Genomic DNA, 26,329 nt, shown 5'->3' on the forward strand with positions numbered 1-26,329 from the left:
ACACAAGCTGCTGCAGCCTCCTCCCCCTCACAGCCGGGCAGCGCAGCCCTGTCTTCAGTTTGTAAACAACGCTATTATTAGCTAACGTTAGCTGTCGTTCCTCCGTTAGCTTAATGCTAGCTAGCTGGCCACCTATTACTTCATGGAAACGGAGTAACGTCAAGCCGAGCCCACTACACCAGTACACGCATGAACTCGACACAACTACCCCGTTTCCAACGTTAGGTCGAGCGGAGCCGGAGCCCATCCTACACCAGTACACGCATGAACTCGACACAACGTTACCCCGCCTCCATGAAGTGCATAGCTCCGGAGAAATCTCTCTCTCTCTCTCTCTCTCTCTCTCTCTCTCTCTCTCTCTCTCTCTCTCTCTCTCTCTCTGATCTAAAGATAAACAAAGGGTTTTCAAAGTCTATTTATCTTCTCGTATAGTACCAGAGAGAAGCTGAGGAGAATCAACCAGCAACAAAAGCAAAATTTGTTAAAATAAAAATAAAAATTATTATAAAAAAAAAAAAAAAAAAATTATAAATTTCTTTTTTTTTGGTATCGAAAGTATCGATACTTTTCAAGGTATCGTATCGAAGTCGAAATTCCAGTATCGTGACAACACTACTACTGAGAAGCCGTCGGCCTCGCTGAGTTTGTTATTTGAACCGAAGAGAATGGACTCTGTTTTGGCCAGGTGTAATGATAGTTTGTTGTCAGTGAGCCATGTGCAGATTTTGCCTAGTTCCGAGCTGAGTGCACTACTGCGCATGCGAGAAACAAAGTAACATATAATATAGGACACTAGAAACATAAAGTAACATACGGAAAATAGGACCTAATGTCCAAAATAGCTAAATAGGTACTTACATTTTCACTGAAAGATATCTTTGGTTCTTTTTCAACAAAGAATAATGATTGCTTAAAGGAAAACGCCAACATTTTGGGAAATTAGCTTATTTGCCATCTTCCCTGGAGTTAGACAAGAAGATGCATACCTTTGTTGTCTCTGTGCGTGCGCTTGGTGAACGCCCGCTCCTAGGGGTGCACCGATATATCGGTCGGGTATCGGTATCGGCCGATAAGTGCCTTGTTGACTGCTATCGGCCTATCGGCCGATAAGCTCAAATGTGCCGATAGCAGTCGCCGATAACTAACCATCCATTTGTGTAGCGTCAAAAGGCAAAAAAAAATAATTCACTCGCGACCTACCTGCACAACGCCCGCCGTCCCCCCCACACACACACAAGCTACTGCATCAAAGTTACTATTTATGATTAACAAGGCATTCGTTTTGTGGCATTAACGTTATATAGTTAGTGTTACACGGACAATAACATCAGCATATTATTATTACCCATAGCAGCAAGGCATTACTCCGAGTCCGTTCATAGCCGGGAGGCAGAAGACTAACGTTACTGGTGAAAATGTGATTTACGTTGGAATACTCCTTTGCCAACTTGCTGTACTTTGCTTGCAGCTCTGCAGCCATTATTACTGGATTAAGAATAGCCCCAACTTTAGCCAACGTAACGTTATGGCTAAACCTTTAACATTAGTTAACCCTAGCTTTCGGTTAGCTGTTCAATGTTAATAACACAACCAAGCGAATCCATCAGAGCTCCCCATCAACACCGCTCTGTCGGGAGGATGGCATTTAAGAAAGTATCTGCTGTTAAAATGACACAAACATTCGTTTTGTGGCATTAACGTTATTATAGTTAGTTACACGTTCAATTACATCAGCATAGTATTTACCCGAAGATAGCAAGCAAGCCGTGCATAGCTCGGTTACATTCCGTTGCTCATTCCGTACCCAACTACACATTCTGCAATCTGTTAATAAAGTTTTCAACCAGACAAATGTATAGAAAGGCTTTGTTTTATTATAAAATTTGTTGCAGTAAAATCATTGTGTCTCGTTTGGCCATCCTGTGGAGCGCGCTGGTCGGCGGGCACTGCCGGGCAGCTAACGTATTAGCTTGTTGTGGTTCTAAGTTTGACTCGCATTCTCGCAAGCAGATCAATGGCGGCATGCCCGGAAGTAGAAAAATGAATAAACGCTTGGTGGTAAGCAGGAGGTGGGTGCTAGCGGTGTGGCGTAATTGGCCGAATCGACTGTCAATCAAAATGGTTCCATTGCATTGGTTGAAAGCTCTGGTTGAGAGAATAGTATCCCGCTGCAGGCCGCCAGAATGGTTCCATTGCATTGGTTGAAAGCTCTGGTTGAGAAAATAGTATCCCTCTGCAGGCCGCCAGACGATACTGGGAGAGGGATCAGTGATACCATAAACATATTTCTTGATGTTTCCTTTTTTAAGTAAGTAAAGAGGCCTACAAATACAAACACACATACAAATATACAGTAGTTTCATTAAAAAAATAAAAAAAAAATTAAAAAAAAAATTAAAAAAAATTAAAAATACTTATTTTTTGCCACAATTATCGGTATCGGTATCGGCCGATTGTGTTAGTTGAACAATCGGTATCGGTATCGGTGGCCAATTTTCATATCGGTGCACCCCTACCCGCTCCGTTAGCTTAGCTTCATCACTGGAAGTGGGTCAGACTTGTACCCTCAAGTTCCCTACAGTCGCGAAATGATCCGAACCGATTGAAGTTTATGGATACCATGACTTAAAATCCTCTTACCTTGACGATTAAAAGCCTCTCCAATTTAGAAAACAGTATTCCCATGGCTGGTGTTGATATGCTGCTACTGTAGCTAACGAAAACCAACAACCGGACACTCAAGCAGAGTAAGGGTAATAACTTCCGGTCGGGGGGGTTCCAAAATAAAAGAGCCACGTCTATAGCAGCGGAAATACGTTTATTTTGTACATTATCTAACGTTAACACGAACCTAAACTAACTTTAGTATAAATATGAGATCGGTGAATTCCGATAATGGTTTATTTTCGCCGATCGATGATACGCATGAAAAACATGATCCAATTATCAGCGCTGTTCTAGCTTGCTGTCTTCTGAGGCACACACAGCTGCTGCTGCACGCCTTGCCCCTCCCCCTCACAGACCCATGTCAACAATGCTCTTGCTCCGGCAAGAGTCGAGTGCAGCTCCTCTTTCAACATAACAAGCATTAAACAAAATGGCCCAGTCAACTATCACTTTAGTTTAATGCATGAGGCGTTGTCTAATGTTATCTAGCTACTGATGGCTCCTTATATCAACGTCTGATATCATCAGTTTGGCGTTTTTCGCAGTTGTTGGCTATCGTTGGCGAACTAGCTATCATTGTTCTGTGAGCTAACGTTAGCTACCTAGCTAACGTTACTGTTTAAAATAACCCAGTAAACTATTCACTTTAGTTTAATACATGAGGCATTGTCTAACGTTACCTAGCTGGCTAGCTACTGATAGTTAGCAAGTAGGGATGGAAATTGATAGGATTTTATCGATACGATTCCATTATCGATTCTGCTTATCGATACCTGCTCAATTTATAGTTTAAATAAATAAATTGGAAATGCAACAGAACTAAGCTGGTTAGAATAACAACATGCAACTTGACATTTCTGATTGTCATTTATTGTTGAGCCCCCATGTCAGAAAAATACAAAAACTGTAAAAAATAAAACATTAACTATAGCCTACACTTAAATAAAATAATGTATTTGAGATTCTCTTAAAATGTATTTATTTTTTTATTCTTAAACTCATTTAATCTATTGGATAACAGGTCGTTATTCCTCTGACTTCTGTCTCACAAACACACACGCACACACACACACACACACACACACTAAGGCTGAGCCCGAACGTTCGAACGTTCGTTCGTTAAGCTGACATTCGGACTTTAATTAATGGGTTCGAATGTTCGGTGAAAAAAAATAAAGCAGGCGCAACGACGGTGAGGCGATGTGAAGCGGCGCGTCCCCCGAGTCGCTCGGCTCAACCAGTATGGTCTCTGCCGGGCTGTTGCTGGATACTCAACCAGAGCTCTAGTCTCAACCAATGCAATAGAACAATTTTGATTGAATGACAGGCGATTCTGCCAATTACGTCACACCGCTTGCACCCGCCTCTGCTGTTACCACCAATCGGCAAGCGTTTATTATTATTTTTTACTTCCGGCAATGCCGCCATTGATCTGCTTGAGAGAAGCATTAACGTAGCGTTAGCTCCCCGCCGAGGAAGTAAAAGTCGTAACAAGGTTTCCATAGGTGAACCTGCGGAAGGATCATTAATGAATACCAGCCTTTTTCGGCCACGGAGCGCGAGCTTCATGGCGGGAGGTGGTTGCGTTGGAAACAACTCTGGCCGAGGCGGCAGGTGGGAGCCCGGCGGGACCCCCGCGCCGGTGTCTCTCTGTCTCTCTGCCGTCCCCCGTTCCGAGGTAGACGGTGGAAGGAGCCGAGGCGCGCGCCTCTCTCCTTCCCGTCGACCAAGAGTGATGCCTGTTATTGAACGTGTAACACTAACTATATAACGTTAATGCCACAAAACGAATGCCTTTGTTTATCTAGCCCCTTACGTGACTGCGGTGTGCAAGGGCTATTGTTTATCATAAGTAGGAACTTTGATGCAAAAAAAATAAAAAATTATATAAAAAAAAAAAGATTTTAATAAAAACTTTTATTAAAAAATCTACAAAAAACGAACGTTCGTTCGATAAACCCTGGCGAACGTTCGAACCCTAAAAACAGGGTTCGGGCTCAGCCTTAACACACACACACACACACAGAGCTCCCTCCCCGGGCCCCTGTCCTGTAAGGTATTGGCTTGTGTTGCTACACGGACACATTTGTATGTTGCACCACGGTACTGCCTGGCTTACAGACTAGTAAACAAACACTCCGTCTCTTTATTATATGTGAACTAAAGAGTACAAGGTTTACACAACAGCCCCCACCCGCTGTTTTGTTGTATTTGTACCTGCACTACCTGCTGCTGTCAGCTGTTTATCTCTCTCTGTGAGCTTGATTAGCTAGCGCTAGCTCACGTTAGCTCTGCGGCTAATATTACCGTACCCTGAACTAAATCAATGACTAGGTTCTAAATAGGGCTGTCAGTTTATCGCGTTAATTAGATTAATTAATTACACAGCAAATTATCGCGTTATGAAAATTAACTCAAAATTAATTACAATTTTTTTTGTTTTTTTTGTTATAATATTCTTTTTGTATCTCATTCATTCCATAAGAATGTAGAATACACATTTACAGATTTTTTTTTTTTAATATGGTCCATTTGCATGTTCTTGGTATCTGATTCTAGGGACATCTATGACATCTTTCACATCTATGAGAAATACTGTGGGCTAGATCCACAAAGAATGGATTGCACGGAGCAAGTTGCACCCTTACTTACAATTCATTATGAATTGAAAATGGGGGACCCTGATGTAAACAATACGAAAGTCTTCCTCTGGTCTGCATCCCCTTAACAATTGTGTGTATTGAGCCGTACTGTATTGTACCCATTCTGAAATCTGTTAATAACATTTTCATTCAATCAATCTGCGCGGTGATTGATTGAATGAAAATTTTATTTTGAGTAAATTGTAATGAACCAAATGAGAATATCAATCAATTTTTTTATTATCTTTGACTGTGAATAACACCATGCTCAAATTGACCGGACCTGAAAAATCGAAGCAAATTAATAGGGAAGATGATTAAACAGAAGGTTTTGTAGATACAGTATTGAATTCTGCCATCTGGACACATGCAATTTGAAATATGATTATAGAATATCAGGCATAAAATGGTTATCCGATTAAAATGCGATTAATTAGATTAATTAATTACAAATCCTGTAAGTAGGTGGGGGGAAACTGTACATTGGAGGTGGTTGGGTGGGTGGGGGGGGGGGTGAAACTACATTGGAGGCAGGTGAGGGTATAAAAGTCTTTTTTTCTAGCTCTGGTTTAATTAACCTATATAGTATTACTTTAAGCATTCATTATTCTTCATTGAAAATGAACCAAAGATGTCTTTCAGTGAAAATGTAAGTACCTATTTCGCTATTTTGGACATTAGGTCCTATTTTCCGTATGTTACTTTATGTTTCTAGTGTCCTATATTATATGTTACTTTGTTTCTCGCATGCGCAGTAGTGCACCGCACAGTACAGGCCCCGACGCACAGTACAGGCCCCGGGCTGCGGCACTGCAGATTTATCCTACTCGGGTAATGTCCAATTATGGGGCTAGGCGGCTAAGCTAGTGATGGCTACGCCAAGTTAAACTAGGCTGATTGATTGAAAACTTTAATTAACAGATTGCAGAATGGGTGCAGTACAGCTCAATACACACAATTGTTAAGGGGTTGCAGACCAGAGAAAGACTTTCGTCTTGTTTACATCAGGGTCCCCCATTTTCAATTCATAATAACATTTATGACATACACAACAAACAGATATACAGATATAAAAATCGAATCGAATCATGACATTTATGACATACATAGGGATGGGAATTGATAAGATTTTATCTATACGGTTCCATTATCGATTCTGCTTATCGATACGATTCTTTATCGATTCCCTTATCGATTCCTGATAAATTGTGTTGGGTGGAAAAAAAAGAGTACATACAGGTGTATTAGTGTTAATAACTTACTTTTATTTCTTAAATAATCTAAATAAATAATGAACAGAACATACAGCATATACAGTAAACCACACAACATTTTAAATAACCTAAGAACAAAACGAAAAAAAATAGGTAATAACATTTGAACATGTTAAATCACACAGTGCTCCTTTTTTAAAAAGGGTATAAGATGGAACCAAAAATAAAATGGGCAAATAAAATTAACAATTATTCTGCAAAAAAATAAGCATGTCCGCTTTCTCTGGGAGGATTCTTGATCTTTCTGGGCTAATGGTGTCTCCAGCCGTGGAGAACACCCTCTCAGACGGGGTGGAAGACTCCTGAACACAGATTTGACAGCAGGGGCAGAGTGTCTCTCTTTTGCCACCACCAGAGAGCAGCGTCACTTGATATGGGGATGGAAGGCAGGCATTTGTACAGCTGGACTTCTTGATCCACTCTCTCTGTGATGGACAGGGTGTGCTGTTGTACTGTTGTCTGCAGCTCTCTGTCCTCCTCTGCAAACAGTTCCGCCAAGGCTGTCTTGTATTGCTTTACGGGTGGAGTCTGAAATTAAATGGACCATAACCAAATGATTTAGTTTGAAGTTTAATATTTTAATCCATGCCATCTATGATCATCACAATGAGCTAAGCTTACATAGTAGGGATGTCCCGATCGCCTTTTTTTGCTCCCGATCCGATTCCGATCATGTGATTTTAAATATCTACCGATTCCGATCGTTCCCGATCCGATCTTTCACATTAGTAATACATTTTTACGCATTTTTGTCAGAAACTGGTGGAGCAAGACAAGTCCCTCTGTTGGCTATAGTCCCTGGAGGGGCGCGAGCGAGGCGGCTCTTATTACATTCACCCTGAGAAATGTGCTTCATGAGAAATATTAAAAGTTTCAATATATGTTTGCACATTAGTATACATTCAGTGTTCGACTTACGGTCTGAAACGCCGACGATAATCCTTAGTCACAGCAAATAAATGACGTTATCCAGGTGAAAAGTTAGTCTGAAAAGTCCGCCTACAGGCTCCAGTCTGCTGCTTCATGAGTTGTTCCTCCACACGGAATGTCGTCCTTGCAAACATTGCAATTGCTGGACTGGCTTGACTTTCTATTTTAAAATGCTTAGTTCCAACTTCCAAACCTCTAGCTGCTTTTAGTCACAGCAAATAATTGACGTTATCCAGGTGAAAAGTTAGTCTGAAAAGTCCGCCTCCAGGCTCCAGCCTGCTGAATTTTTCCTCCACACGGAATGTCGTCCTTGCAAACATTGCAATTGCTGTTGGACTGGCTTCACTTTCTATTTTAAAATGCTTAGTTCCAACTTCCAAACCTCTAGCTGCTCAAGTGAGTGGATAACAGTGTTTCGGGAGCGACGTGTTGTACTGTTGTTGTGATGTGAGCGTGTAGCCAGAACACCGGTCTAAATTAAAGGGAAAGTGTTTGTTGCAACGGTGTAAATGAAAGGGAATGTGTTTGTTGTGGACAATTATTCTGCTCTGTGTGACAATAAATACATTAATGATATATTATATGTAATTTAAAACCAAGACTAAGGCCTCCGTATGAGTTTAAGACGTGAACATGGTCATGTTTGTTGGAAAAAAAAAGAAGAAAAAAAATCTTTTATTGACTGCCGATTTTTATTTAATTTTCTTTCCCGATCCCGATCCTCTGAAAAGCACGTGATCGGCGCCGATCACGTGATCGGATCGGGACATCCCTATTACATAGTCGTCTTCTTCTTCTTTCTCCTCCTCTTCTTCCTCATCACTGTGTGTCTGTGTCTCTTGCTCTGATAGCTTGATAAGAAATTCACCATTTAAGTACCACAGAGCCAGAGCCCAGAGAGTAGAGCCATATGAAATCCGTTTTATTTTTTTCCAAATTCCATTTAATTTTTTCCCAAATTCTGTTTTTTTTCGTTTTAATATTTCAGAATTCTGTATTTTGCTTTGTACGCTCATTTTACCATCAGAAATAGTGTCTAATAAGTGGGAATGAATAAATGTCCACAATTTAATAAGATATAACAGTCCATTTAATAGGGCTGTCTTAAATACTTCGAAGCTTCGTTCGATGGGCATGGGATTCGAATATGAAAAGAAATTTTGATTATTAAAAAATATAAAAATATAAATGATATATATATATTTTTTTGCTAAATCAACTCTGCCTCTCTTTGTTAACTACAACAAGCAATGCTGTTTGTTATTTAAGATGAGGTCGGACTCGGCACTGACAGATTTGTGTTCATTGTGCTGCTTTTATAAAGCCTCAAATGACTGCTTACAATATTTCATGAAAGCAAAGTGTTTTGTTTGTCTAAGATTTAAAAAGGTTTAAACTTTACAGCACTGACAAAGTTGAACAAAGTGCTGTACAAGTCCCACAACATAAAAAAAAAAGTAATTTTTTTTTTTTTTTATAGTTTATTCCATTTTTATTGCTCAATTCTGCGATTCCTTCCGTGATCGCGGATTCCATATGGCTCTAGCAGAGGGTGGTATAAGATGCTCAAATTGCATGGCAGGGAATGTGTTAAGGGCATGCCGTGTTCATAAATGCTTTAGTGTTACAAAGGGTCAGATTAAACCGAATATATGTATTTATTGATTGATATATATTGAATAGTATTTGTATATCGTTTGATATCCCTTGTATATTACTTGTACATATACACTGAATGTCCCTTTAACCTAGTAGTTACACAGCCCATAATATTTCATTCTCCTATTGGATGGCGTGCCACCAGGCGCCAGTGACTTACCCCTAGAGCCGACTTGAAAGTTACCGCCAGGACTTGTCTCAACATGCCCGCTTCTGCCCAGGGCTACGAGACAGTGAGCAGGCTGGCACTCGTTTATCCCCCGTACATATAAATATGGCGCAGGCGAACACGTGAAGTCCCTTGTCCCGTTCAGTCTCGTTCAGTTCCAGTTATCCAAGCGACGCCTCACCCCACTATGCAACGTGCGGCAGAGTAGGGCTCGTATTGCCCCAAATAGTCGTGTTATCCTACTACGTTTGTTCAACGTATCGTTCGCTATTTATTAGTAAGCCTTCATTACGAGTCAAAGACCACGTGAAGTGGGTAATTGTGTGTCTACAGGGACCGAAACTAAAGCCCGCCGCCCGCCAGGGGCGGTCTGTTTTTACCTTTGGCGCATGACACTTAGAGGGCTGCCCGCCGTGTGGCGTGTAGACGTGTAGTTCATAAGCAGGCCCCTAAAAATATTTGTATGCGAACGGTAAAAATCAATTACGCGCACGCTGTGCGAATACAGATTATAGCCTCTCTCGTCTTTTTTTTCCTCCGCTGCGAGATCGTTAAACTACAAGTCCCACATTGCACTCAAGCCAACGGTCCAATCACAGTAGAGTGAAGTGACTGGTTTCATGGGAAATAAAGCAAATGACCAATCGGAAGCTCTAATTTTTCTTGTTTACTTCCTGAAACTCCGCGATCAGGGCTCTCGTTTTCCGAGACACCAACTTATTATAGTCTCTCTTACCAATAGCAATAGATTTTAGAACACCTAGATTTATCGATAGCAATAGTAATATAACGTTAATGCAACTAAACGAATGCCTTGCTTTGTTAATCATAACGTTGATGCAGTAGCGTATGTCGGTGTGTTGGCTGTAACGGACATGACAATAACATAACGTGTACACATTAAAATTGCGATAATCTATTCTAACATTTTCAAATCGATGCAGTTGAATTTCCCCCTTAGGATCGATGCATTGTTACACCCCTACACCAAAGTCACTGGCCCACTGTGTATCTGTGTGTATAACTTGGCTAGCGTTATCAACAGCAGAGGTGGGCAATGGGTCCAGCTGCAGCACCGGAGTGCAAGCGATGTGATGTAATTGGCATACTCGACTGTCAATCAATGGTCTACCTGACACGCAAACTCAAACAATGTTTCTGTACTGGAGGTGTGATTGATTGATTGATTGAAAACTTTATTAACAGATTGCAGAATGGGTACAATACAGTACAGCTCAATACACACAATTGTTAAGGGGATGCAGACCAGAGAAAGACTTTCGTCTTGTTTACATCAGGGTCCCCCATTTCAATTAATCAGGAAAGTGTACAGTAGGAAAGTGTACAGTATTTCAATAGGCAACCCTGAAAGGATTATTTTTCTAGAAGAGCAACACAGCCAAAACAGACAGTGGAGCTGTTTGCAGATAGCAAGCATTTTGACTTATTGCGTGGTGGCGATGTCTCGCAGATAATACAACTACAAGTATGATTATATAATATATATTTTATTTAAAAAAATTTTTTATATATAAAATATATATTGGCAGGTAAGAAATATGCTTGGCGGGTAGACTCTTCCCATCTACCCGCCACTGGCCGGTGAGTCAAAAAGTTAATTTCGCTCCCTGTGTGTCTACATAGAGCACTTATTGCCGCGTGCTAATAGGATAGTAACGTCAAGTTCAACCGTGGACCACCGCGCACCGGAGGATCTCCCCGGCGCCAGCAGAGCCACTTTCGGCAGGATTATTATTCTTCATTGCTTTGACCAAGCTGCTGGAGCAGAGAACCGTCTACACCCACTGCTGTGGGATCTACACATGCCCGTGAGGACATCACTCGAGCCCGTCTCTGTCGGAGCAGAGACTCCACGGCTTCACCTGTGCGACGCGCACACTGGGAGTACCGCTGCCTTTCCCCGCTGAGCCAGGGAGCAATATACCGTCTCCAGGTGCCTATTGAAGCTCCCTGTGGAACCATTGACTTTTCATAGAGCATTGCCTCCCCCTGCTGGCTTACAACCGGTAGTACACCCCCTTCCCAGAGTACCAGAGATCTAATTCCTAACATTCATTATTGATTTACCTACGCACATTCTTTGCCTTACAAGTGCATTCAATAAGTAAAGTATATTATGTAATAATATTTGCTGTAATAAATATTCTAAACGAGTACTTGTGTGGAAACCGTGTTATTGTGGAGAAGTTCTCATCATATACTTGTGTACGGTATGGCCAGTAATGTACATAAGACGGTAGTGGTTTAATGATACCAATACTTGATTAATACAGTCAGGGAATTGTACCCCTCGTATTTCCCCCCTTCGATGAAATAGACATTTTGCAAATGCTGCAACTTGCACTGTTTTCATCAACTTTGGTAAAGTGCAGCCACGCTTTCGAACGTCTTTTTCTGCCAGCCATGGTGGCTTCGGTCCCAAACAAACTGGCGTTACGTCATACGTCGGAAACACATGGTATCGATACAGGAATCGAAAGTTACGGAGGCATGCGATTCCAGGAATCTGACAATTAGGAACCGGCTCCCAACGGGAACCGGTTCGCGATTCCCATCCCTATACATGACATACAGATATACAGTACTGTTACATTTGTGACATACAAGATATGCAAATATACAGTACTGTTAAACAGATCTTAACGGTAAATATATACATATGAGGGGGAGGGGACATTAGGAGGGGGTGCATGGTAACGGTTCACAAAATCGACGGTTCGGTTCGTATCGCGGTTTTGGGCTAACTGTTTTCGGTTTGGTTCGATATACGTTGTTTTTTATTAAAAGAAAAATGTAACACTCCAAAAATGTAAACATGCTGCTCATTTATAAAAAAAATAAAAAAGGTTTATAGTGGTTTGCCTTAAATAATGTTTGGCACACAAAGATCGAACTGACTGAAAAATATAGGGTACATTTGTCAAAGTATTAACTTAGTGCAAACAAACAATATGCTCAGCCAGCACTAGACTTTCCTTTCTTTAAAATAAACACAAAAAAACAATGTCAACAATGTTTAAATTCCCTGATTGTCAGTTCTTAATGGAACAATTAGTTATCTGCTTGAAATTAAAGTGCAGTATTTAAAATACAATGAAAGGAATATGGCTGGATTTCTTATCGAAAGGAAAAGTGTCAGTTATTTAAAATAAATAAACTAACACACACACTGTACTGTTTCAAAACAACACTGCTCTGTTCATTCTATTTAAAAAATACGTACATTATCTGTCTACATTTATTTAGACTGACATTATTTAAATATTGAGTGCAACTGTGGTGGATTAACGTAATTCGGTGAGTTGGAACTATCTATGGGTTGGGGGACTGCACGGACATTTTAGCGTCACGGATATTATTTTTGCTCATCCCGTGAACCGAACAATACACACACGCCCCGAACCGGGGAGGTCGTGCCGAACGGTGTACGGTTCGAATACGTACCGTTCCACCCAGGGGAGGAAACGAACTTTTTGGCTTACCAGCCAACTGGCGAGTATATGATTTTTTTTACCAGCCATACAGATTTTTTACCAGCCATAAATAAATCGCTAATTGTGATAATTACTTCTTTGTATGTCTTCGTCTAAATAGATTTTCAATCATAGTAATAATCACACCGTGTCTCTACTCTTTAAAATATTTATTACCATAAAACATTAAGTGTCTACTCTTCACAATATTAGCATAAAACATATATTAATCACACAGTCTCTACTCTTCAAAATATTAGGATATCACATATTAACATGAAAGAGGGAACTATTCTGGACTGGGTTGGGCTGAACTGGGCAGTGAAAGATGCTGGGCTGGGCAGGGAAAGTTGGGCTGGTCTAGGTTGGACTGGGCTGGGCAGTGAAAGAACCAAGCATTTCACTGTAATGTAATAGCTAAATAAAACAACTTGAACATGACTTGTTACATTTGCACTCTGGTTGGATGCCAAACGTATTCTGGTTGTACTGTACTTGTGCTGTATGATGACAATACATTGGAATCGAATCTCATGTCAACGCTAGGGGTTCAGCAGGTGTATTCTGAATGACAAGTATGACAACATCACCGTTGTGAAGGGCATATGGGCGAGTGGTGATATGGGGGAAACCCGGTAATAATTTGGTAATAATAAAATGTCACTTGGCTGCATTGAAAGCTCGGCGTTGCTAATAAACATTAAAAACCTTTTTATTTTTTTGTATTTTTTTTGATTATTTTTTAAACAAACACATAAACAAACATTACAACACACGATAAGATATACAAGCATTAGTTGTCAGTGCACATCCAATGAAATCACATTTTAGTTAATTGTCTTATATAGGATATACCCTTAATACCTGTTATCTAAAAACCTACACACATATGCTCTAGCTCGTACCCCCCCCCTTCCGGACCCCCCATTGGATAATCTATCAATTTTCCCTCGCTCCTAACCAGACATTACCATTATATGCTAGCTTTTATTTTCTCCACCACTTATTTTTTTTTTTTTTTTATTGGTCTATTTCCCCCTCCATTTTCCTCCGATTTTCTCCCATCCCAATGTTAGTCGTATGCCAATTCCCAGTCCCCTTCCTGGTCGCTGCGCACTTACCCCCCACAGTCAGATCATCTGGGAGAGTGGAGGCTACCACGTGCTTCCTCCGACACACGTCCAGCCAATCACCGCTTCTTTTCACCTGGCAGCGCGGATTCTCATCGAGAGGGCGTAGCGTGTGGGAGGATCACACTATCCCCCTCAAGTCCTATCCGCGCTTAGCAGGCGCCCCGACCGAACTGTAGGAGTCGCTGTTTACAACGACCCGGACCCACCCCGCCAGCTTCTCCCACCCTCTAATACAGCCAATTGTATTAGTGCAGACGGCCAGCCAAGCTGGTGACAACCCCGGAGCTGTGAGCTGGATTCGAACAGGCGAATCCAGCTCACAGCTCCGGGGTTGGTGACGAACGCAATCTCCGCTCGACCACCTAACCGCCCTTTCTCCACCACTTCTAACCACAATGTCATTTTGGATTCATTGAGACCCAAAATTCTTGCTGTAGATATTTCTTGATAGATCACATCGAGATATGTAATAATCCAGACCTTTCGGCAAATTTTTTCCGGTTGGAACCATCGTGATGCTATCAGCTTTTTAGCCACTGTGATACCCGATAAAACCAATCTCTTTAGCTGTGGATGTACTGCACACTCAAAAACATCATTCAGCAGTAGTACAGAGGGGTGTACAGGTATATTCCAAGTTAAGAGATTTGATAGTTGCTGGGTCACCTCTTTCCAGAATATCTTAACTGGTGGGCAGTCCCAGTACATGTGCATAAATGTCCCCTCGTCCCCATTTGTACATAAGGAGCATTTGGAGTCTTGTATAAGACCCATTTTTTTCAGTCTTATAGGAGTCGAGTATGTCCTGTGAATATAGTTAAGATTGATTTGTTGATGGTCCGGGTTCCTTCATGTGGAACGCAGGAGCGCTGTGATTGCTGGCTGCTTTGTCACGTGCCTGGTGCGCCCAGCAATCACAGCGCTCCTGCGTGAAAATGCGGTAGCAGCCATTTTAGCCAAGGCTAGCTCAGTGATTTTCTTACTTGTTTATAAAAATTATTTAAAATGTTTATTAGCAACGCCGAGCTTTCAAACCCCGCCGCGCGTGTGTGTGAAACCCTAATGCAACGGTGAGTACCTTTTGAAATTTATATCTGATATATTTTGGACCCACCGCTCGTCTTTAACCAGTGCTTGATGTGCACATTAACATGGCTAGTAACGTGGGAGCCAGTGACTGTGTATCGCAGTCACGAAAGGGGCTATAGAATCGTTAGCCTCACGCCCACTTGTCATTCTCATCCGACTCGAAGGAGACTCGTCGCGTGCTTTTGTTCGCCCCCATGTCAGACCGTACTGATATCCGAAAGCGACGACTCTACATGCAATTATTTTCATCCACTGATGTGTTTTTGTCTACGTTGTCAAGCCGGTGACAGGAGTCTGTAGGGCCGCAGTGGTCTGTCCACTTCCCCTAGATGGGCGGCATCTTCTAGAAAACAAGTGTTCATTGGAGGAGCTTAGAGCGCAACGATGATGTTCATTGGTTATGGATTATTATGAGGCGCAAATGGGAGGAATCATAAGGGGGGAGTCAGAGTTCGGCTTGTGCCAGTGAGCGATCAGCAGATTGCAGAATGATTATTTTTGTTTTGTTTACTACAAACAAAAAGTGTGGCGAGTGCTCTTCATGAATCACTCACCAAACATAAATAATACTCGCATTTGGCGAGTAAAAGGGCCTAATTTTCTCCCCTGGTTCCCCAGTAGTGAAAATTGTCAAAATGTATATTGGATTGTGAAAAAAATAGCCCCGGCTGTCTTCCTCTGGTAGGTCTTATAGCTCTGACTTGCCGTTTGTGTTTGTGGGAAATTATTATCAGGCTTGAGAATATTCAGTGACTTTGTACTTATTATTTACCTTATTGGGGACATTGATTCAAGTTAAAAGTTATTATTAAATGTTATTAGGTACAATCATTATCAATATAGAATATTGAGTGAGTTATGACATATTGTAAGTGTCAAGGCCAAGCACCTGTGCATTTCCCTAGTTATCTCTGGGCCAACGTGTAGCTAAATGGGCTAGGGGAGAAAACACTTCAGCAAAAACATAAAAGCTATGCATTTGAACCTAGGTTTGGCGGGAAAATGCACAGATGCTTTGTTTGGGATTGGCCACCGACCACATACGCCTATGGACAGAGCAGAGCATAATAAGTAAGGAGGGCTAGGACATTTGCTCGATCTCTCTCTTTCTGGTGTGTCCTTTCTGGCTGGACTCCACTCTTGGTCTGGAGTCAGATGCTCTCTTTCTGGACTTCTATCTTTAATCTCTCTTTTCACCATCTAGTCTCTTATTTCCTACTCAGGGCTGTACAGTGCGACACTGACGTCAGTCTGTGCGATGAAAGGATTGACTTCAGTAGCACTGGTGCAATGGCCCGTGCCTGGCGGAAAAAAGAAAAAAAAAGTGACGCAGTAAATTGAATGGGCCACGGCGCCACGCTATCCACTTGGTACTTGTAGTCTTGTGCGATTAAATACAATGTCCCTTCTGCGTAAGACTCCATATATCAAACACCAAATCCCATAATCCCTAGCGAACAATATCCCCGCAAGTTGCGAGCTCAATGTACAGTGACTCATATCCGCTCGGCTCAGCTCACAACACGGCAGGACTCGTCTCAGCAGCAGTAGCGTTTGGAATGCGGACATTGAAACAGAGCTAGTGGATAGTGTTTTCGCAACCCAAAACAAATCCCTGCTGTTTTATTCGGCAACGGGTCAAATGCATATAACATGCTTTGCAATCCTCGCCATTCCTTTATGACCACGTCGTGTTAAAGTCCGAAATGAACGTTACGTTAGCATAAGCTAACAACAAGCTGTTCAGAGCCATATAGAGAGAACAGCAGACGGGCAGAGTGAGGAGGAGGGGGCAGACATTCTCCCTTCTCTGTGTGTGTGTGTGCGTTTGGAAAGATCAGATGAAGTCAGACGAGTATATTATATTGATGTAAATGTACTGAGGGTGGACAGATAATGTTGATATTTAAACATAAAAAATACAATACAAAATAAATGTATTCATGATCATGCAACATAAAACGGTTGTGTGTTGTGAGTTCCAAAACATTTAACTTAAAGTTTAAAGCTCAATATATCAAAACGTGGCACTTTACAGTGAACAGGAGGTCTATGTGTATTAAAAACAATAGATTGTTTTTCCTTTAAAAGTCTGGAAGAGGTCAAAAATAAAAATGTCAAATGATATTTCCGTTGCCTTTTTTGAGTTGATCTAAATGTTACTGATTGTGTTAAATGGGCTTATGTTATGATATCGTCTCATATCGTGGCATATATCAGCAAATATCGTATTGTTGTCCAAAGAATCTATATCGTATCGTATCGTGATGAAACTGGTGATTCCCACCCCTAGTAGAGTCCATACACCCAACACCAAATCCCATAATTGCTTACACGTAACGTGTCTGGCTGTGTGACGTCAACTTGTCAGCATGAAAATGACAGCCAAACATGGCACTGCAACTAAATAACACAAATACAATAGGCACATTTGTGACTGTTACAAATATAACACATTTTATACTTGTGCTACAAGATTTTGGCCTGTGCTACAAAACGATCAACCTCTGTAGCACCAGTGCTATGTGCAAAAAAAGTTAACGTACAGCCCTGCTACTATATTTCTCTATCCCCTTCCTGGTTGTTCTTCTATCATGTCATTAATGTCTGTTTAAGTGTTCCATGGACCACCCTACGTAAATATGTCATTCTGATCCTTTCAATAAATACAAGACATATTGTTGAACTCTTTTCCCTTATCTAATATTCTATATCCTTTTAGTAAACAAAACTACCCACACGTTCGCCATACTATGATCAGACAAGCAGCTCTAAGGAGGCAACGCTAAAAAGCAGTTTGTTTACAAAGATGTGTAAGATAGGAGCATACAAATGTATTTGCCCCCCCCCGCCACACCTACAGATTTTTTATTTTTTAAACTACCTATCTTTGTGAAAGTGGCTTCTCAGCTCTGGTCCAGCTGAAGACAGAGCAGAGGAACAGATTGGACATTGAGCATGACCTCAGAGTTGCTTTGAGACTCTTGTCAGGACCAAACAACATCCCCAGTTATCCCATTAGTTCCCCCAAACTTACTGTCGGTCTGTTATGTTAAGCTAAGAAGTCTTCAGCTGGCTGGACCAGAGCTGAGAAGCCACTTTCACAAAGATAGGTAATATTTTTTTATTTTTTTTAATGACTAATCGACGCAACAATATCTCGTCGACGATTTTTCATAATCTACTAATCGTTGCAGCCCTAGTTTACAGACTTTATGAAATTACATATTTTTGCAAAAGTAATATGACATTACTACATTTCTAGTGTACAATTGCTATAACCATACAGCCTAACTGAAATGTTTCATCTGCTTTAAATTATGATTTTGTCTGTATATGGACTTTACAGAGCCGTGTCTAGTAGGCTTGGGCGGTATGACGGTATTAAGGTATACCAGGGTATTTAGAAATACCTACGGTATTGATTTTCAATACCGTCCGTCACCGTCAAAATCACAGATGCGCTTCAGTTTCTATAACAGTGAAACGGAGTTTTGAGTGTAGTGTACACACTGAGTGTAGTGCACACACGCGCCAGCAGAGGGCGAGACCGCTCTAGTGGAGCGAGTGGGTCACAACGGTGTTCACGTTTTACGGTAATGTTGCGACAGTGCTGTGAAAATACCGTAAAGCGTTGTGACGAGAGCAGTCTTGTTGTGGCGCAATCCGTCTCTTATTATATGTGAACTAAATTATTATATGTGAACTAAAGAGTACAAGGTTTACACAACAGGCCCCACCCGCCTTTTTATTGTATTTGTACCGTCCTGTACTATCCGCTGTCAGCTGTTTATCTCTCTCTGTGAGCTACTGAGCTTGAATAACTACGTTAAGTAGCGTTAGCTCTGCGGCTAATCTTAGATTACCCTGAACTAAATCAATGACTAGGTTATAAAGCATTCGAGTAGTTTTCACTGCACATAGAAGTAGCCAAACAACGGGAGCATTTCGGGAGCATATGACCAAAACCCAGGCAATTTCTAGCCCTTAAGGAATCAAATAGTCTGCCATGGCTATAGGCTAGATGCTAACGCTAAAACGGTGCGGGCTTCTACCGGTGCGGGACTACCGTTCTGAGAGCTGACGATGATTTGTTTACTTGGTAACACGTAACCCCCCCCCCCCGCGGATGAAAATGAAAGTCATACCGTCAAATACCGTGCACCGGGGTATTATAACATAAAGGTTTGCCGGTTTGAAAATAAGGATACCGCCCAAGCCTAGTGTCTAGGGATGCCCCGATCACGTTTTTTGCCACCGATCGTCGTGAGCCATATCGGCCGATACAGATCGTTTTTGATACAAAAAAAAATAACAATAATTTTATATACATTATTTTATTTTTTGTATAAAATATATATATTATATAATTAGACTTGTACTTGTATTATCTGCGAGACATCGCCACTACGCAACAAGCTCCACTGTATGTGTGTACTCTAGTAGCCTCCAGCTACGGCCAGGATTCTCCGGAGCTGCAGCTGAACCTATACTCGAGTAGCCTCGAGCTACGGCCAGGATTCTCCGGCGCTGCACCTGGACCCTATTGGTATAACGTTAGCAAGCCCTCAGCTCGAATACGCATCGAATCAGTGTTATAAGACATTGATATCAGGAGTTATCTGTACCTACTGCTAGCCGGATATATAACGTTAATACAACGCCTCAGTGAATTATTTAGTTCAATGGGACATTTCGTTTTGAACAGTGAACTAACTTGCACTAACGTGAGCTAACGGGTATCATACACATCTCTACTATACTTGCTGGAGCGTTTGTTGATGTCAGGAGCTATCGGTAGCTGGCCGGCTAGATACCGTTCGGTTAGACAATGCCTCATCATGTATTAAACTAAAAGTGAATAGTTGACTGGGTCATTTTGTAACGGTAGCTAAGCTAACGTTAGCTCAGGGAGACGCCGTCCTCCCGTGTCCTGTCTCACTAGACTAGACCTGTGTTTACATGAGTGCGGGAGGGGCTGGAGGGATGAGCAGACGCCGCACCACCCGGTGTCTGAGACAGAACTCAGCGACAGCGAGTGAGATCGGGTTTGACGAGCGTACCACGGGTATTGCACTACAAACCCTGCAGGTCCTATACAACAAGAGGTGCAAATCCAGAGCCTGCAGGATAATGAAAGATCCTCACCACCCCAACAACAGCCTGTTCATAGGCTCAGTTTCTTCCCACAGGCCATCAGAGCCTTGAACACTGAACTCTCCATGCACAAGCACACATGAGCACACACACAACACACACACTGTACACGCTCACACACTAGCAGCCACTTTAACATGAGCACACACACACTCATGCTGCACACGGTCACACTACGGACACTTTACAGAAGGAAAGATCACTTTAAAGGGGCTATGTATTGCTATTCCTAGCACTATTTGGGCAACTTTACACAATTCCTGTGAGTCTATGTAACACATCTGTAAGGTTTATTCCAAAAATAACCATTGTTTTATATTTCTAATCAAGTACTCAAAACCAGCATTTTTCTGTCTTAGGATTTCTTAGTTATTGGCTTGGCTCCACCCATACTAGCAGAATGCTTTGAGTGACAGCCACCCACCAAATAGCTCCGCCCATCTCCCCGTCCTTCCTTCCAGGTGAAGGTCTCAGGTTTCAGGTTTTTATTTCGACACAAAACGTATACCGATTTTACTAACTAATACAACATGGCTGTACATTATGTTTGGGATCCAGAGAGCGACCCACAGTATGATTCAGAAGAAGAAGTCGAGTTGCAACAGCGAGGCTTGCAAATAGTTTCCGATTGGTAAGTTTATCTTGTATGTATGTAACGTTAGTATAATGGCTTGCCGAAAAGAGCGAGTAACGTTACTTACTTGACCAGCTGGCTTCGATAGCTTGCTATAAGTAACGTTACCTTGTTTACCTCTGACTAGTTGTGTTTGTATTGAGCAGTTTTTAATTATGACTAGCTTGCTTCAATAGTTTGCTATAACGTTACTTTATAAAGAGCAGCATACCGTTATATACAGTGTACTTCTGTCGCGTCCCAAATAGTAGGTACAAATCCTTTGTTTAGCACCATCCAGGATGCCACCCCAGCATCAAAAGATTTATTATATACCCCACCGTCGAACACAGACACACTAACGTTAGATTGTACTCACCCCCCAAACAATGGTTCCCCACACACACACACGTGAACAGTGAACGTAGTTAGTTAGCTCACTAATTACGACATATCTACTTACTACTTCTGTCGTGTCCCGAATAGTAGGCACAACTCCTTTCTTTAGAAGAATCCAGGATGCCGCCCCAGCATCAAAAAGACCTTGATTGACAACGTCTTCGGCGGAAAAATGTGCAGTACAAACCAGAGTGAGACGTTGCGACAGAACTAGGAGGGTCCCCAAAAACGAACTTTGTCCATTGCTGGCGAAGTTCGGCATCCACGGGAAAAGCGTGCAAAGACGTATTAGTAGTACTAGCTTTACAGCCAGGAACAGAACATGTCCTGTAAGGCCTGCGGGTTTGCTGGGTTTGCTCATCGTGGAAGATATGCAAGTGACCGCACTCCGGTTTCTCGGTACCTCTGTATTCTCGGTAGAATGGGGGCGGGCATTAGGGGGGCGGGCATTAGCTCCAACCACAGAGCCAATCGCATCACTGTGTGCTACCCAGCGGCCGTATGACGTGTATCGACGTGTATGACGCATATTGGCCGCTCAAAAAAAATATGACCTGATTTACTGGAGGACGAAAGGGGCTGGGCTGAATCTGAGCAATCCGCCAATATGGTATTTAGACCCTAAAACACATTGATACTAACTCCTATTACTATAATACAATGCTAGAGACTGAAAAATGACATTTATAATACATAGCCCCTTTAAGAATAGTATACAGGGAGCGAAATTAACTTTTTGACTCACCGGCCAGTGGCGGGTAGATGGGAAGAATCTACCCGCCAAGCATATTTCTTACCTGCCAATTTTTTTTTGATTACAAAAAATATATATATATATATATATTTTATATAATTTTTTTTTAAATAAAATATATATTATATAATCATACTTGTAGTTGTATTATCTGCGAGACATCGCCACCACGCAATAAGTCAAAATGCTCGCTATCTGCAAACAGCTCCACTGTCTGTGTGTATACTTGAGTAGCCTCCAGCTCCAGCAAGGATTCTTCGGCCCTGCAGCTAAACCCTATATTCAGCTAGACCCTACATTCAGCATGCAAGGATTCTCCGGCGATGCAGCTGGACCCTATTGCCAATAGTATTGGTATAACGTTACGGTTCTTTTGTCAAATCACATTCAACATGCCCTCAGCTAGAATACGCATTCAATCAATGTTATAAGACATTGATATCAGGTGCTATCTGTAGCTACTGCTAGCCCGGTAGATAACGTTAAGACAATTTAGTTTACTGGGACAGACAGATCTAACGTGAGCTAGCTAACGTGTTAGCTAACGAGGGAACGGAGGTATTATGCACTCGAGTCGACTATTGCTGGAGCATTTGTTGATATCAGCAGCTATCCAGCTAGATACCGTTAGACAATGCCTCGTCATGTATTAAACTAAAAGTGAATAGTTGACTGGGTCATTGTTTAAACAGTAACGGTAGCTCATGGAGGGCCGCTCTTCTAGACTAGAGCAGACTGCCTGTGTTGACACGAGCACTGCGAGCAGAAGCCCTTAGCCAATAGTATCCCGCTGCAGGGCTGGGCGGATATGACTCGTCGTTGCCACGTTTTCTTTCAAAATAAGAGTATCATACGAACCTAATTGTTGCTAACTGCCGGAGCCATCGATATTATGACTGGAGATGCGCTTGGGGCGGAAATGAGACCCGCACAGATTTTCAAAATAAGAGTATCGTTATGAACTTGATTGATTACACGCCACACGGCGGGCAGCCCTCTAAGTGTCAAGCGCCAAAGGTAAAAACTGAGCGCCCCTGGCGGGCGGCAGGCTTTAGTTTCGGTCCCTGATAGTATAGCTTGAGATTGTATAATATAGCATTGTATAGCAGTGTACATAAAGACCCAATGCCTCATCTGTAGCTAACAGTGTACTGCACTGCCACAGGACCTGTGGCATGCTCTGTAAATAGCTCATGTACAGATACCGATATGCCTACTTTGTTTACTTGTTTATTGCACTATGTCGCTCTATTGGTTGGACTCTTATATTATATTATTACTTGTATTATGCACATCGTTGCGGGCGAGACCCCCCGCATTTCACTGTATACCTGTATGCCGTGACAAACAAAACTCTTGTATCTTGTAACAAACGTGTCGGAGCTGTTTCCCCGGGTACAGACAAGAAAGATGACCACATAGCCGGTCCTAGCCAACACCATATGCTCTCCAAGGTGGTATTATGCTTCAGTTGTTATGCTTAGGGTTGGGCTATATGAACAAAATCTCATATCACCAGATCTTTCTTAGGTTTGACTAGTGGATGAACAAAATATATCACCATATCCGTCTTATGTTTGACTAGTGGATGAACAAAATCGCATATCACCAGATCTTACTTAGGTTTGACTAGTGGATGAACAAAATATCATGTCACCAGATCTTTTTTAGGTTTGACTAGTGGATGAACAAAATACATCACATATCTTTCTTAGGTTTGACTAGTGGATGAACAAAATACATCACATATCTTTCTTAGGTTTGACTAGTGGATGAACAAAATACAGCACATATGTCTTAGGTTTGACTAGTGGATGCAGGACTTCAGGGTTTCTGGAGACACCTACCATTGGAGTCAAGCAGAGTTCACGCATCCACTCCAATGATAGAAGTGGGCACATATTGGCCATTTTGGCTACAGAGCTACATCGGAGTTAACTTGTTTGGTCCACACCAGAGTTCGAATGAGCTTTCACACCACCCAAAACCAACCGGACTATCTGAGGAAAACGAACCAGGGTTCGATTAAGGCGGACCAAAGAGCTCAGGTGTGAAAGCGACCTTAGACTGTAGGAATTCAGGAATCTACTCTTTTTGGGTAGACTCTTTGCTAGTTTTGACATTATTATGGTATTGAGTTTTCCAATACCAGTTACAATGTGATATGACATCTATTTGATATCAGTATCAAAATTATTTCCAAGTGAACCGTTATGAATATCTGGTTGATTTTAAATAAGTGGTTAGCTGGCAAACCAGTTATCTGTCCACCCCCCCCCCCTTATTACAACCCAAACCAAGAGTATACTCTTCAATACATTGGTTGAGCATAAGTGAATATGTTATGAACAAATTAAAAGTTTGACCTAGTGAACGATTGTCTTCCAGGGATGTATTGATACGGGTATCGGGCCATGCCAGGCTAAAACAGAGTAGCGGGATTGGGGGGGGGGGATTTCCCCAATGCTAAAATCTGACACCAAGAGAGTGTGATTTGATTAAACTCCCCTGTTTAAATACCCTGTTTGGCCCATCTTGTATCCCAGCATGTGGGGAAACTTGGCATGGCCAAACACTGAGTCTGACTTGTGAGTTAAAGGGATAGTTTGGATTGTTGGACTCTTAAGTGGTATGAAATACTTGCTAGTAGTATAGTTGATGCGATGCCATTAGCTTAACTCGCAGAGTACCGTGGTCCGAGTTCTGGCCTCGTTCTGAGTGAACCGGGAAGCTTCAGACAGGCAGCAAACGACGTCATGAGACAAAAAAGTGTTATTCCACCACACAACAACCTGCAGGCAAAAGTTGTAATCATCCACAGCAGAAAACATTTCCTATGCTTCAGAGTGACATGATGTGTTGGAACTAGTCTCAGTGTGAGGTAGTCACTAAATGCTTCAGAGTGACATGATGTGTTGAACTAGTCTCAGTGTGAGGTAGTCACTAAATGCTTCAGAGTGACATGATGTGTTGAACTAGTCTCAGTGTGAGGTACTGGTAGTCACTAAATGCTTCAGAGTGACATGTGTTGAACTAGTCTCAGTGTGAGGTAGTCACTAAATGCTTCAGAGTGACATGATGTGTTGAACTAGTCTCAGTGTGAGGTAGTCACTAAATGCTTCAGAGTGACATGATGTGTTGAACTAGTCTCAGTGTGAGGTAGTCACTAAATGCTTCAGAGTGACATGATGTGTTGAACTAGTCTCAGTGTGAGGTAGACGGTAGTCACTAAATGCTTCAGAGTGACATGATGTGTTGAACTAGTCTCAGTGTGAGGTAGTCACTAAATGCTGGGTCTTGAAGCATAGAAAATGAGGCATGCTGTTTTCTGCTGTGGGTGATTACAACTTCTGTCAGAACTCCGACCACGAGACTCGGTGTGTAAACTGAGGGCACTGCATCAACTATACTTGTTACAAAGGGTCAGATTAAACCGAATATATATATTTATTGCCTGAGATCCCATGTATAATATTTGTATATCGTTTGATATCCCCTGTATATTCCTTGTACAATATATACGGAATATCCCTTTACCTGGTAGCAGGACAGACCATAATATTCGTTCTCCTATTGGAAGCGACCCCCTAGGCGCCAGCGCCATACCCCCCTCGAGCTGACTTGAAAGCTACCGCCAGGACTTGCCCAAACATGCCCGCTTTCGCCCAAGGCTACGAGACAGTGAGCAGGCTGGCACCATCGTTTACCCCCCGCACATAAATACGGCGCGGCGAATACAGAACCCCCCTTGCAGTTCCTCTTTCAGTTCGCCTTCAGTTCAGTCTGGTTCAGTTACCCAAGCAACGTCTCACCCACTACGCAACGTGGGCAGAGCAGGGCTCGCATTGCCCCAAGATAGTCTCGTGTTATCCTAATACGTCTGTTTGTCGTATCGTTCGCTGTTTATTAGTAAACCTTCATTACGAGTCAAAGACCACGTGGAGTGAGTAATTGTGCGTCGACATAGAGCACTTATTGCCCGTGCTAATAGTATAGTAACGTCAAGTTCAGCCGTGCATTACCGCACCGGAGGATTTACACCGGAGCAGCAGCAGCACCACGGAGGATTTACACCCCGCCCGCAGTGCCACTTCTCCGGGCAAGGATTATTATTCTTCATTCTTCACTAAGCTGCTGGAAGCAGAGAACCGCCTACACCCACTGCTGTGGGAGCCACGTGCCCGTGGAGACATCACTCAAGCCCGTTTCTGTCGTACCAGAGACTCCACGGCTTCTACCTTCACCTGCAAGGCGCGCACCCTGGGATCAGGCTGCCTCTCCCCGCTGACCACACAGGGGTGACATGATCGCCTCCTTGAACCCTGGACTTGCCTAGAGCTTTGCCCCCC

The 26,329-nt window shown here is 42.2% G+C and overlaps 1 protein-coding gene across 2 annotated transcripts in view; it reads left to right on the top strand.

The window, feature by feature from the left end:
- LOC311234400 (uncharacterized protein) overlaps positions 1–26,329 on the top strand; it is a 62,089-nt gene that overhangs the window by 19,048 nt on the left and 16,712 nt on the right. Inside the window, exon 1 of one of the 2 annotated variants that reach the window (XM_084321575.1) lies at positions 23,404–23,434. The exons of the other annotated variant lie outside the window; for it this stretch is intronic. Coding sequence (XP_084177701.1) covers positions 23,423–23,434 — 12 coding nt within the window. The 5' untranslated portion in view covers positions 23,404–23,422. Of the gene's footprint in view, positions 1–23,403; positions 23,435–26,329 lie in introns of those variants that run through there. 2 annotated transcript variants of the gene reach the window in all.

Source organism: Notolepis coatsorum, assembly GCF_963971535.1.
Source record: "Notolepis coatsorum genome assembly, chromosome: 9".
NCBI classification, from domain to species: domain Eukaryota; kingdom Metazoa; phylum Chordata; class Actinopteri; order Aulopiformes; family Paralepididae; genus Notolepis; species Notolepis coatsorum.